This window comes from Lolium rigidum, chromosome 6, assembly GCF_022539505.1.
Source record: "Lolium rigidum isolate FL_2022 chromosome 6, APGP_CSIRO_Lrig_0.1, whole genome shotgun sequence".
Lineage (NCBI taxonomy): Eukaryota > Viridiplantae > Streptophyta > Magnoliopsida > Poales > Poaceae > Lolium > Lolium rigidum.
In genome coordinates, this window is record NC_061513.1 from 75,391,238 (window position 1) to 75,404,244 (window position 13,007).

General features: G+C 49.1%; 1 protein-coding gene across 1 annotated transcript; it reads left to right on the forward strand.

Annotated features, from left to right (window-relative positions):
• Window positions 1-312: 312 nt before the first annotated feature.
• On the forward strand, window positions 313-8,379 carry LOC124662812. Its single transcript, XM_047200605.1, has 5 exons — window positions 313-484; window positions 3,802-4,046; window positions 4,140-4,606; window positions 4,726-4,852; window positions 7,549-8,379. The coding sequence occupies exons 1-5, from the start codon at window positions 313-315 to the stop codon at window positions 8,377-8,379; spliced, it is 1,842 nt and encodes a 613-aa protein (XP_047056561.1).
• The last annotated feature ends 4,628 nt before the right edge of the window (window positions 8,380-13,007 follow it).

The window sequence follows — 13,007 nt, forward strand, 5'->3', positions numbered from 1 at the left end:
GCTCGTGCCGAGATCGACGGCGGCGCGGTGGTAGCAAATCCCGCCTCTCCGGCTCCGGTCTCCGCAACGGCGCCGCCCTCGCGACCCCCGGTTCCGTCCCCTTGCTCGGTCCCTTGCCGGAGCGAAGCTCGCCGCGGCCGCCCCTTGCCGGAGCCGGCGCTCGCCGCGACGCGCCCGCCCTGCCCAAGCCGGAGCTCGCCGCGGCCGGTCGCGGCCGCCCCTTGCCGCAGAATAAGCTCGCCGCGGCCGCCCGCCCCCGCCGATCCGGAGCTCGCCGCGGCCGCCCGCCCCTCGCCGGAGCCGGAGCTCGCCATGCCCGTCGCGACCGCCTCGCCGGAGCTGGAGCTCGGCCACGCCCGCCCTTTGCCGGAGCCGGATCTCCTCCTCGCTCGTGTGGTCTCGGCCGTAATCGCGGGCGGCGAGGATGCTTCCTCGTGCGGCGCTGCCGGCGGCCGCGCCGCCGGCGCTTCTCGGCCTCCATCCCGTGCGGGCTCTTTGGCATAGCGGACGGTGTGACGCCTCCCTGTCCCGTGTTCGCCGGTGCCGGTCCTGCCCGGACTCCTACCTGTGCGGACGTGCCGGCGTCGCTCGATGGTGCCGGAAATTTAGGTCCCGTGGACGAGAGAAGAAGGGGTCGAAAGGGAGAAGAAACAAGGAGAGAGATGACTGACAGTGGGCCCCATGATAACTTACAAAAAACCCAAAATTTTGCAACCCTTCATCTATGGCTTTCGTTGACCGTTTTTTACAGCCACGTCAGCCTGACAGTGGGCTCTAGATGTCAGTTTCGTCATTAGACCAGTGTTAGACAAGGATCAGTGCTTTTTGTTACTTGTTAGCCTTAGAGTGGTGGTTTTTGAAACATTTTCGTATAGTGGTGGTTTTTTGAAACATCTGCTCGATATGTGGTGGTTTTTGTAATTTTCTCTGGACAAGAGGAAGAAACCACGGCGCGGTGGGGCTCGGACCAGTGTAGATTAGTAAGCAGCAATGGGATGATGACAATGGACAGAGGGGCAAAACAGCGGCATTACATAATCCCATGTGTACGTACATGCTTTGATTTATCGAGATTGATGTTGATAGAGTATGCCCCCCCCCCCCCCCTAATCGCCTTGAAAATTTCTTCTTTTGAAGCTGATTTGCTACAACTTGTTTGAGCGCCATTATCATGGCGTCCATGTATGGGAGTACCACCGCATAGGAGTACATGATTACAGATCTCATCTTGGGATTTGAATGAAAGGAATGTGCGAATTCCTAGAAGATTTGATTTCCTAGTAGAAGATGCTTCGACGATTTATGTGTTCTTTTAACTGGGCGAGAAGGAATGTACACATCGAATTATGTTTAGCTGAAGATTGATATATACAGTATGTGAGAAGGAATGTACACATCGAATTATGTGTAGCCTCTCACTGCAGGGTTAGTATGACTGTACTGAACCCTCTTTGTTTCATGGCCGTACTTTCCTTTGAGACAACTAACTAGACTTTATTCATCAATAATAATGTTCACAAGGATATTTGTAGAGTAGGGAGTGTCTAAACACATGTGGCCGCCAACTCCATAAGATAGCACATCTGCACATATCTAGCTAAGCTGTGGACTTTGAAATTAGAAGCTCTACTCTCGAAAGTAAACTTGCACTCAAGAAATTATGAAGGTCGCGCCTTGATTTCAGTCTTCACCACTCCATATTTTCCGAGGGTACTTTCTTCAATATCAGTGACCACCTATTTATAGTCCGAGGCGACAAAGAAATGGGAAGCTAGCGCCAAGGCCTAGCGACGAGGTTAAAGTTTTTTTTCGAAACTTAGAACGGATGCGGACGCTCATACAAACGTACATACACTCACCCCTATGAATGTACGCACGCACACCCTACCCTATGAGCATCTTCGAGAGACGAAGTCCAAAAAATTGATCTGATGGGTCTTGAGAATGACGAAGTCACCACGAGCGCTTCGCTGACGAGGGAAACATCGTCTCCCACTGAAGAATATCTGCTTTTTAATGAGACACCAAAGTATCAAATCTAAGATCTAAACTTTGTTCTTCTAGGAATGCCACTACCCTCCTAACCACCCAACTACAGGTTGGTTCTCGACAGGTTAAAGTTTCATGGCCGTACTAAGGAAACAAAAACACTCCTGTTCCAAGCCACTACAAATCTTCTGGGCCTGAAGCAATCTAGCCATCAAAATAAGTTTCTAATTGCGATCTCTTGTCGTTTAAAGCCCATATCTTGCAGAAATCTGTCTATCATAAGGTTTGGCCAAACGATGGGCCTTAGGTCCGATCCAATCCTTCTCATAGAATACAACTAAGCCCACAGAAACGTTTTATTCTTGGCGTATCCCCTTCGGGCCGGACATGCATTTGCTCCAGTATTTGGCCCAAACAAAGGATTATGTTGCGTCTCAGTGAAGAGGAAATGGGAGGTTGCTTAGCCAGGACATTTTACAGTCTGTTGTGTCCGCTTCTCTTCCTGCTTTTTGGCTGTTTTTGGTGTGAGGTTATGCCTTTTCTCTTTCTTTCAGTGACCAGCGTCGCCCCCGTGTGTGCTCCTTGTGTTTCCTCCTTGTCTGGCTCAGGACGCGTGTCCACCTCCTTAATACATGATTTACACACTACATGTCACGAGCATATCACCTGGAGTTTTTCACCGTCCAAAAGTGACTTAAAACTGTGTATCTAAAGCTTAGTCCCCCTTTTCTATTTTTGATATTATAGGGTTGTCTTTGCAAACATCATCTCCCGTTTCTCTTTTCTTTTGTAGCACGCGCTTTAATACCTACACGACAGAATAACGGTGCACCGATACTTCGTGATGTCGATTATACCGGAATGTATGCGAATAGGACATCGGCAATAATATACCGGTTTCCGCTCACCTTGCCGTGCGAATCTCCACTTAATTGGCGCAAAAGTTGTTTCCCTTCAAGATCTAGAGAGATTGTGTCCCCATTAGCAATTAAGCGAAGAACGGCATCATGCTGTTTCGTTGCTCATCCTAGTTATGTAATAATGTCACAATAATATATTTCAATAAAACACAAAAATAACTAGTTTCACCTTCTAATTTGTGCCTCTCCTAGATAAAGTAAGGGCACGTTTGATCCGCTCATTTCTTGATATTTGCAACTTATGGGGTATTTGAAATCAACAAGATTCAAGTATCACTTTGTCTTGATGTACTCCTTGGTAGGAATCAGCACAAAATATTCATTTGTTGCACTAAACGCTTAACACTATTGGACATTTAAATGATCAATTGACATAGTAAAACAAGACTTAGCAAACCTTTCTGCAAAAGCAGTAATTTCCATTAAAAAATGTACTAAAACTTTTCATGGACTACAATATGAGGGATGTACATTGTTCTAGGCCGCGATCAATGAGGAAATTCTCGTGGTACCATCTTGTGTATGCGCCCTATCTCACAACCAGGGCATCGTTAATCTTTTTCGTTCTCGTTTCTATTTCTAAATTTGTTGTTAAATTACACAGAATTAACTCAAACCACCAAAGAGGGATTACAGTTGCACTAAGGTAATTCCTTTTCGTGGAGACCTAGGCTTTCGTGCTTCAATTTGGTACTATGCCACCGAATACAAGAATGAGTCATTCTAGATGACTACAAATGTTTATGGAATGCCGCAAGCAGCCGATTTATTTGCATGCGTCCCCCCGTTAATTACACTATATTTCAAGCACCCCAAACTTTAGCACTCCACTGGCGAGAGTATTTACGCGCATACGGACATACGGAGAGTTGGACGCTTGTATGCATCGCAGGCAGAGCTCGCGTGTCAGCTGTAACAAACTCGTCATCCACCTACACTGGCGTCCGATCCAGCAAGGTCGCGTACCGACAACCCGGGCCCAGTGTGCCACAGCCACTCTCCTTGATAACCTGGGTACGCCCGGTCTACATGGGCTACAGAGAGAGGCCTGACCGTAGATGTGATCTGACGGCCGATACTGAGTCTCCTGTGAACCGCTGTGGAAAATGTGTACTTGGAACGTCATACTCGAGGATGGTTTGTGACCGTTAGATGGAAGGGGGGACAGAGATGAACGGCTGACGCAGCAATTTCCGCTCTATATGATGCGGGGCCCTGTTCCTTTGTCAGGACAGCGACGCCCCTTCTTCTCTCTGCTGTCAGTCTGTTCCTCTCTCGCTCATCCGATCCCTCCCAAACCCCAACCCCCTTCCTGCTTCCAGTCCTTGCTTCCGACCTCCACCCGAGCCGATGGCGTCGGGGGACCTGTTTTTCAACCAGGAGCTGGCGGCGGCGGCGGCCATGGCGGGCGAGCCTTACGGTAGGTACTTCGCGAGCTCTGTCCATGGTTTCCCCCACTTCCAACACCCCGGCAGCGCTGCGGCCGGAGTCCCCGACATGGGATTCCTCGTTTCCGGCATCGGCATGCCCCCTTCCGCCTTCGTCATGCCGGAGGGGGCGCTCCAGGCCGCCGGCTACGGCGCTCCGCCGGCTGTTCCCGTGGAGATCCCGGCTGCTGGTGGGGAGCAGATGCCTGCACTGACGCACGCCGGACCGGTCGCGCCGTGCAGAGGAGTGTGGACGGATGAAGAGGACGAGTACGTGAAACAGCTGATTCTGATTTGCTTTTTTGGAGCAGCTCGAGATCTCGCTGCTCGCATGCTTGGTTTTGTGCTCGATTGATCCATATCGAATTAATGTGCTTTCTTGTTCGCAGAATTCTCAAGAAGATGGTGGCGGAACTTGGAGACCGGAAATGGGCGGCGATTGCGCACCACCTCCCGGGCCGGATCGGGAAGCAGTGCCGTGAGAGATGGACGAATCACCTGCGCCCCGACCTCAGGGTATGCTCACTTCCTCGATGCATCGAAGCTTACTGCCTTATCTTGGTTTAATTAGGGGAAATCTTCATAGATCTGTATGATTTTCAAGTCTAGATTTCCTTTAGGTTTAATTTTACTTCCAAGTATGCTGACCACTGGTCGTACAATTCGGGAGTGGGTATTAACGCCGGAGTTAATAGTTAGTCATGTTGCGTGACTTCATTTTAATCATTAAGAGCGCCAATTTCTACATCAAGGCCTCTAATTGATCGCACGAGTAAATTTGTCCGTGGCCCTTGGGAATAGATCAAGGAGAGAAAATGGTCAAATGTTTAGCCCATTACTTTGTCTTTGTGTACAGTTGCTAGTGTACAACCGTCTGCAATTTGTTTAGCCCATTGTTTTGTCTCAATATAAGGGACTAAATTAATTTTTTTAAGGACTAAATTAACAGTGAAAAAGCCATTATAAGATGGGAGCAAAATGCCAATATAAGATGGGAAAAAGCTGTCTGAAATATTTTTAGCCTATTGTTTTGTCTCATCCTATAATTCCATTTGTTTTGACATGTGAGAAGAAGTCCATTATAAGGAACTAAATTAATAGTGAAAAAAAGGCTAAGTATAAGAATGCTCCGTTGCGTGTGTTTACACACACCTTTTTTTAGCAGCTCTAAAAAAACGTATTTTTGTGCAATTAAAGGTTTCCCGTGCCGCCAAACCTACAAGGTATACTGCAATCGGGGTATAATTGGAGCAAAATAGAAGAGCAGGCTAGGAATTCGAATAATTGCGCACCTAATTATATATATATTACCTTTAATGTTTTCGGATTCCAAACGTCATGGGCTCCTTGGGTATCCTTGTTGTGACATTAGCGATGACGTAGCTGGCGGTGGCGTTGGCGAAGGTATACCTTGTAGGTGTGCATATGTTGTGATTGGTCCGTTGTGCCGGTTAGTATGTTTTGTTTGGCGGTGCTCTTATGTACTCTAGACAGGTGGACCGGTGTCGTCATTCGGGTAAAATGCTCTAATGTTTCTCTTCCAAATCTTGTAATTTTTTCCTTCGGTAAATCCATCAAATTTGAGGCTGGTGGCCCCTGACTTGTGCATAATGCACAACTACCTCTACGCCACTGATCCTCCTCACACTATTAGGTAGTCCATAAGTTGGGTGGTCGGTGTCTCCCCCGTCCCCCGCCTCACTCACACATATACACTATCATTTTTTGGGGAGCGCAATTCAAGGTTTCCCGCGTCGTGGAATGTACAAATTTGAATAATTGCACACCTCAGTATACATGTCACATTTAATGTTTTTGGATTCGTTATGTCATGGGCTCCGTGAGTAGCCTTGTCGCGACGTTAACGATGACGTAGCTGGCGGTTGCGTTAGCGAATGTATACCTTATCGGTGTGCATGTGTCCTAATTGGTCTGTTGTACCAGTTAGTATGTTTTGTTTGGCGCTGCTCCTGATGTACTCTAGCTACGTGATCCGGTGTCGCTGTTCGGGCAGAAATTTCTCAAAAAAAATTTATTCGGTTAATCTATCAAATTAAGTTGGGGGGCGTTGCCTCCTGACTTGTGCATACTAGCTACGCCACTGATTGTCCCCATACTATTAGCTAGTCAGTATTCATAGTACTTCAATTTCTTCATCAAGGCCACTAATTGATCGCACTTAGGAAGAGAATAAGGTGAGAAAATGGCAAAATGTTTAGCCCATTACATTTTGTACAATTTCTGTAGTGCGTAACAGTCTGAAATATGTTCATGTCTCAATAGATCATCCTATGATTCGATTTTCTCTGGGATATGAGAAGAAGACCAATATCAGGGATCAAATCAATAGTTGAAAACAGCTAAGAATGTTCCATTGCATGTGCTGGACACTCAATTTTTTGGACCCGCGCCGCCGAATCTGTGCTCACCGTATAACTGGAGAAAAATAGATGAGTAGAAATTATAATAATTGTGCTCCTCATTATATATATGTCACATTTAATGTTTCCGCTGCTGAATGTCACGAGTTCCTTGACTAGCCTTGTCGTGACGTTAACGGTGGCGGGTGGCGTTAGGGGAGGTACACCTTATCGGTGTGGATGTCTCATGATTGGTTTGTTGTGCTGGTTAGTATGTTTTGTTTGGCGGTGCTCCTGGTTGGCCCGATGTCTCCATTCGACCTAAATTTCATACAATTAGTCAAGCATTATATGTTCATTTGGCGTGACTTTCCTCGTGACATTGTTAATACTTTTCTACTATATGAATTGATAGAGACTATCTCTTACGAGGTTAGTGATTCTCTTCTACTGAATTCTAAAGAATATTTATACTCCCTACTCCCTACTATTATTATTTTCAAAACGGGGAAAATACAGTGGCCTCTGTACCTCACGGTATTAGCTATGATATTCTAGTTTCTATAGGGGAGTGACTATTTATCTTTTTCTAATTCGATATTCATAGTTGTTCAATGAAGATGTTTTCATACATTTCTACCTGTATGGATCGTAATGTTTAGATCAGATATGGTTCATACATTTCTTTGATAGTGCAAATTTGGATCTTAAAGTCCCAAATTTACATTTCTGAACAAATATGCCAGTAATGCACTAATATTTTCAGAGTATATGCAGTATTCATGTACGCTTTCTGTATATGCCGATCATTTGGGGATATTATTGACTTTGCTTCACATAATCACATTCCAGAAGGAGAACATCTGGACCGAGGATGATGACAAGGTCCTGATCGAGGCGCACAAGGTCTACGGAAACCGTTGGTCTGCGATTGCAAGGTGCCTCCCCGGCCGATCGGAGAACTCCGTCAAGAACCACTGGAATGCCACAAAGCGAAGCCTCAAGTCGAAGCGCCGACTGAAGAAGAAGAAGAGTGAACAAGCCGGCCCGGGCCAGCTTACCCTCCTTGAGGAGTACATCCGCGGCAACACTCCGGCGACCCAGCCCACGGCGCCACCGACGGTGTCCTCGCCGCCGTCCGGCATTGGGTACGGCGATCCAGCCGATCCACATTGCGCGGCACATGGAATGACCGGCTCCAGCCCACCCGGGATGGGGCTGTACCTCCAACCGGCCAACGCGGCAAGATCATCGTCCTATGGAGGTACGATGAACCTGAACACGCCTTCGTTGCCGGACCTCAACGCCTACGGCGGGGAGATGCAGGAGCGATTCTACCACTCGTCGACCTTCCCACCTTACAACAACCTGCACTATGGACTGCAAGAGCCACTCCCAGCGCCGGCGTTTCCGCTGATGTTCAGCCCTCAAGAGCACCTGCAGGCTGCATGCACGAACCTCAACCTGTTCCCCATTGCTGATCAGAACCCGGCGAGGAACGTGGAGTTCGAGGGCCGATCCTCCCAAATGGCCCACGGTGTCGGCCATTACGACAGCGAGACGGGGCCGAGCAGCGCCGGTGGCAGCAGCGACCCGGACGACGACGTCGTCCAGATGGCCTCGAGGGAGTTCCTGACGCCGTCCGAAGACGAGGTTACTCTTAACCTCAATAGATTCGAGTGAGACCGTGAGACAGTTCGCCGGAGCACCTCTTCGCAAGTTAATTACTTAGTTTAAATTAGCTTCTGCTGTTGGTTAATTCAGACAATTTCAGTTGTTGTTGTATATCGCCCGGACAGCACACTGTGTGTGTATGCGCGTGGCATGTACCTTTACCTTGTTTCGAGTACTTTGTAAAAGTACCCATACCGAACCGTTTGTTGTACTGTACTTGTATTTCTCTTTTCTTGGAGACACCTATTCAGCGTATGCATTTCTATTTCCAACATTGTACGCCATCTGAACTGTCGTGTCTATATTTAGAGTGCTGGGATGGCGAAGAGCAATGCGCGGGTGGTGCTGGGCATGGTGTGCACTAGTCCATGTACTCCATCTCACTAGAGTGCTGGGATGTGTTGTGTGACGTAGCAGACAGCCTGGTGGCAGGGCCTTGATTTCTAGCCTGGTGGCAACAAGGAGTACTACTCGCGGACAAAGCAGAAGATAGTAGATAGAGTAGGTTGTCTGGCTGCACAAACTGTTCTTTTTTTTTTGCGGGTCTGCACAAACTGTTCGATTCCTCTTCCTTGCCATTGATTGAGTATATCTAAATGCTCACGTATGTTTCCGAATGAAAGAGACGATGAAGGGGTGAAGTATTTCTTTTAAAGCAGGCAATATTATTTTTTTCCGAATAAAACAGAAGATGAATGATCCAAAAAAAAAAAAATCTGAAACACAGTAAAGGCGATGAACTGCCCAAGTTTTTCTTCCGGAAAGCAACTTAACTGACACTTGTGAGAACCACACGTTGTACTGATGACATCGTTGAAGACACCAACATAAAGCATTCAATATGCACATATCAGCCTGATGAACAAGCATTCAACTGCCACCCTTGAGCGCTCCTTGTTGTAACAATGAGAAGCTAAATGACAGCAAGACATCAGAGGAACTCCCAAGCGCGACCATATCCTTGCTTTAAGCACTCAAACTGGCGCTTGCAAGGACCTTCAGCTGCAAGCCGCAATCAACGTTTAAGACATCACTAAGAGGACCTCCAGCCGTTTGAGCCCCCCCAGAGCGAATTCCGGACGTAAATACAGTCGGATTAGATGAAAATAGGGCGTGGGGGGCACAAGTTTCCCAGTCGCTCGCCCAACATTTGCCCAACTGCGGCGTTAAATTCGAATAATCGTCTTCCCGCTACACAAAAGCATCGCCCAATAGTTCGGCGATCGGATCAGCCACATACCGGCGATCTAAAAGAAACTAGAGGATAACAGGGACATCGGCAGTCCCTTCCTGCAGCTTGTGTGCCGCGGATTCAGGCGGCGATGCATCGTTGGCTGCCGGAGTCGTAGCGGCGGGAGTGGACGTCGGAGGAGGAAGCACTCGACGAAGGGGCCGGAGGATTTCTTGGCGATGGCCGTCGTACCAAGCCCTCATCTCCTCATCCATCTTTCCGTCGCTGCCGCCGATCAGGAACGCCAGATCGGTGTTCCTCTTCTTTGCCGTGGAGGTTGTCTTCAACAAGGCGATCCGAACGCCCTGGTTGGTGAGCATCTCCTTCCACCTGATGTCGTACTTGTCGTCCCTCCCGGCGGCGTGCGCCCTTGCATCGGCCCAGCACTTGTCGAAGGACGCCTGCAACCTTTCGGTGGGATGGCCCGCCTTCTTCAGTTCTCTGAGCTTCTTCTGGCCGAGCTCGGGACGGCCCGCCGACGTGGCAGGGGCTGGAGCGTCGGGGTTGTAATGCTCGTCCTTGTTCTTCGCGAGGTTCCAGCGTACGTCTGCCCACTTCTCACAATTTTCGATGCGGGAGATGACGTTGAGGTACTTGAACGTCAGACCGGTGTCGTTGCGGTACAAGTCGAAAGCACGGTGCATCTGCAAGACAGGCCAGTGAACTAAGATTAAACCTCGGCGATCCATGGTCGAGGGATGGCATGGCGAGTCAGCTCACCTTTTGCTCGAAGTCGGTGCCGCTCTCCGAGCGAGATTCGATCTCCTCCTGTTGCACGTCGTCTAGATGATCCCCAATGGGTGCCCATGGCCTTGTCGCCGCGCACCATCACCGTCTTGTTGATGTAGAGATCGACGATCTTGCGTTCGTCGAACGCCAACTTGACCCGCTGCCAATACATCTCATAATTTTGATTGGCGCCATTAATGTCGTTCATGGAGACGGTGTTCCAAGCTTCGGCGAGGCGGTCCCTTTTTTGCCCGTCCATTTGATCCGCGGCTTGGCCGACGGCGAGTTCTTCTTTCTTTTCTTCTTCCCTTCCCCGTCTCTGTAGGATCAGGCACGTCCTCCTCCTCATCGTCGGCCTGTTCTTCTTCTTCGTCGTCTTGGGGGCTGTCTCCGAACTCCCCGTTCTGATCGTCGGCGGCACCCCGCCACGCGATCGCTGTCGTTGTCCTGGTCTCCTCTTGTGTGAAGAAACCCAGGCTCGACGCAGCAGCCATGGAGCCCGACGTGATCATCTCGTGCATCACACCGTCGTTCGGCGGCGGCATCTCGCCTAACGATGCGCACGCGCTATTCCTGGGGTTGGAGAAGGAGAGTGGCCCTCGGCGCAGGGCAGGCGAGATGCCCTCGTACGAGCCTAGTGATGGGATTCGTAGCATAGAAAACAAAAAAATTCCTACCGCAAGAACGAATAACAAGCCAAGATCCAATCTAGAAGATGGGAGCAACGAGAAGATCATGAGACTAACCCTCGAAGATTTCCAAAGCCTACGATGTTAGATCTCGTTGTTGCAGAAGATGATCACTTGCCGCTTTCAAAAGCACGTAGAAGATCTTGACGGTGCCACAGTTGGGCAGCACCTCCGTAATCGGTCACACGTTCGGTGTTGATGACGACGTCCTTCTCCCCGTTCCAGCATGCAATGGAAGTAGTAGATCCTCCTCGGAATCCCGACAGCACGACGACGTGGTGGCGGTGGTGGTGGAGAACTTTGGCAGGGCTTCGCCTAAGCGCTACGGGAGGTGTATGAGGAGGGAGGTGTGCTAGGGTTTGGGAGAGAGGGGGTAGGGGCGCCGGCCAGGGGCCCCCTATGGTGGTGCGGCCAAGTACAAGGCTGCCCCTCCCTCTCCTCCTCATTATATAGGTGGAACCCCAAGGGTTTGCCCAAAATCTTCGAATAAGACCCCAATTCAAAAACTGCCATATGGATGAAACCTAGAGGGACAGGGACTCTCCCCTTCCCCCCTTGTTGGCCGGCCAAGGAGGTGGAGTCCACCATGGACTCCACCCTCCCACTTGGTTGGCTGGTTAGGGTTGGTGGAGTCCAACCTTCCATGGTGATTTCTTCTGGAAAGTTCTAGAACATTCTAGTGCCTTCCATAAATGCACAGGATCATTTCAAAACTTGGAAAGTGACTTCCTATATATTAATCTTATTCTCCGGCCCATTCCGGACCTCCTCGTGATGTCCTGGATTCCATCCGAGACTCCGGACAAACATTCGAACTCCATTCCATATTCCATATCTACTTAAAACGACATCAAACCTTAAGTGTGTCACCCTACAGTTCGTGAACTATCCAGACATGGTTGAGACTCCTCTCAGACCAATAACCAATAGCGGGATCTGGAGATCCATAATGGCTCCCACACATTCAACGATAACTTAGTGATCGATTGAACCATTTACATACGATACCGATTCCCTTTGTCACGCGATATTTTACTTGTCCGAGGTTTGATCATCGGTATCTCCATACCTCGTTCAACCTCGTCACCGACAAGTACTCTTTACTCGTACCGTGGCATATCATCTCTTTTGAACTATTCACATGCTTGCAAGCTAATCAGACGACATTCCACCGAGATGGCCCAGAGTATATCTATCCGTCATCGGGATGTACAAATCTCACTCTTGATCCATATGCCTCAACTCATACTTTCCGAATACTTAATCCCACCTTTATAACCACCCATTTACGCAGTGGCGTTTGATGTAATCAAAGTACCTTTCCGGTATAAGTGATTTACATGATCTCATGGTCGAAGGATGATACGTCTCCGACGTATCGATAATTTCTTATGTTCCATGCCACACTATTGATGATATCTACATGTTTTATACACATTATATGTCGTATTTATGCATTTTCCGGCACTAACCTATTAACGAGATGCCGAAGAGCCGATTCTTGTTTTTCTGCTGTTTTTGGTTTTAGAAATCCTACAAAGGAAATATTCTCGGAATTGGACGAAATCAACGCCCGGGGTCCTATTTTTGCACGAAGCTTCCGGAAGACCGAAGGGGAAAGGAAGTGGGGCCACGAGGCGCCGACACCACGGGGCGGCGCGGCACGGGCCACTGGCCGCGCGGCCCTGGTGTGTGGGGCCCTCGTGTGGCCCCCGCGTTGCCCTTCAGCCTACTTAAAGCCTTCGTCGCGAAACCCCCGATGCCGAGAGCCACGATACGGAAAACCTTGCGAGACGCCGCCGCCGCCAATCCCATCTCGGGGGATTACGGAGATCACCTCCGGCACTCTGCCGGAGAGGGGAATCATCTCCCGGAGGACCGATGACCCACAAGTATAGGGGGTGTATCGTAGTATCTTCGATAAGTAAGAATGTCGATCCCAACGAGGAGCGAGAAGGTGTTGACAAGCGGTTTCGATGAAGGATTCA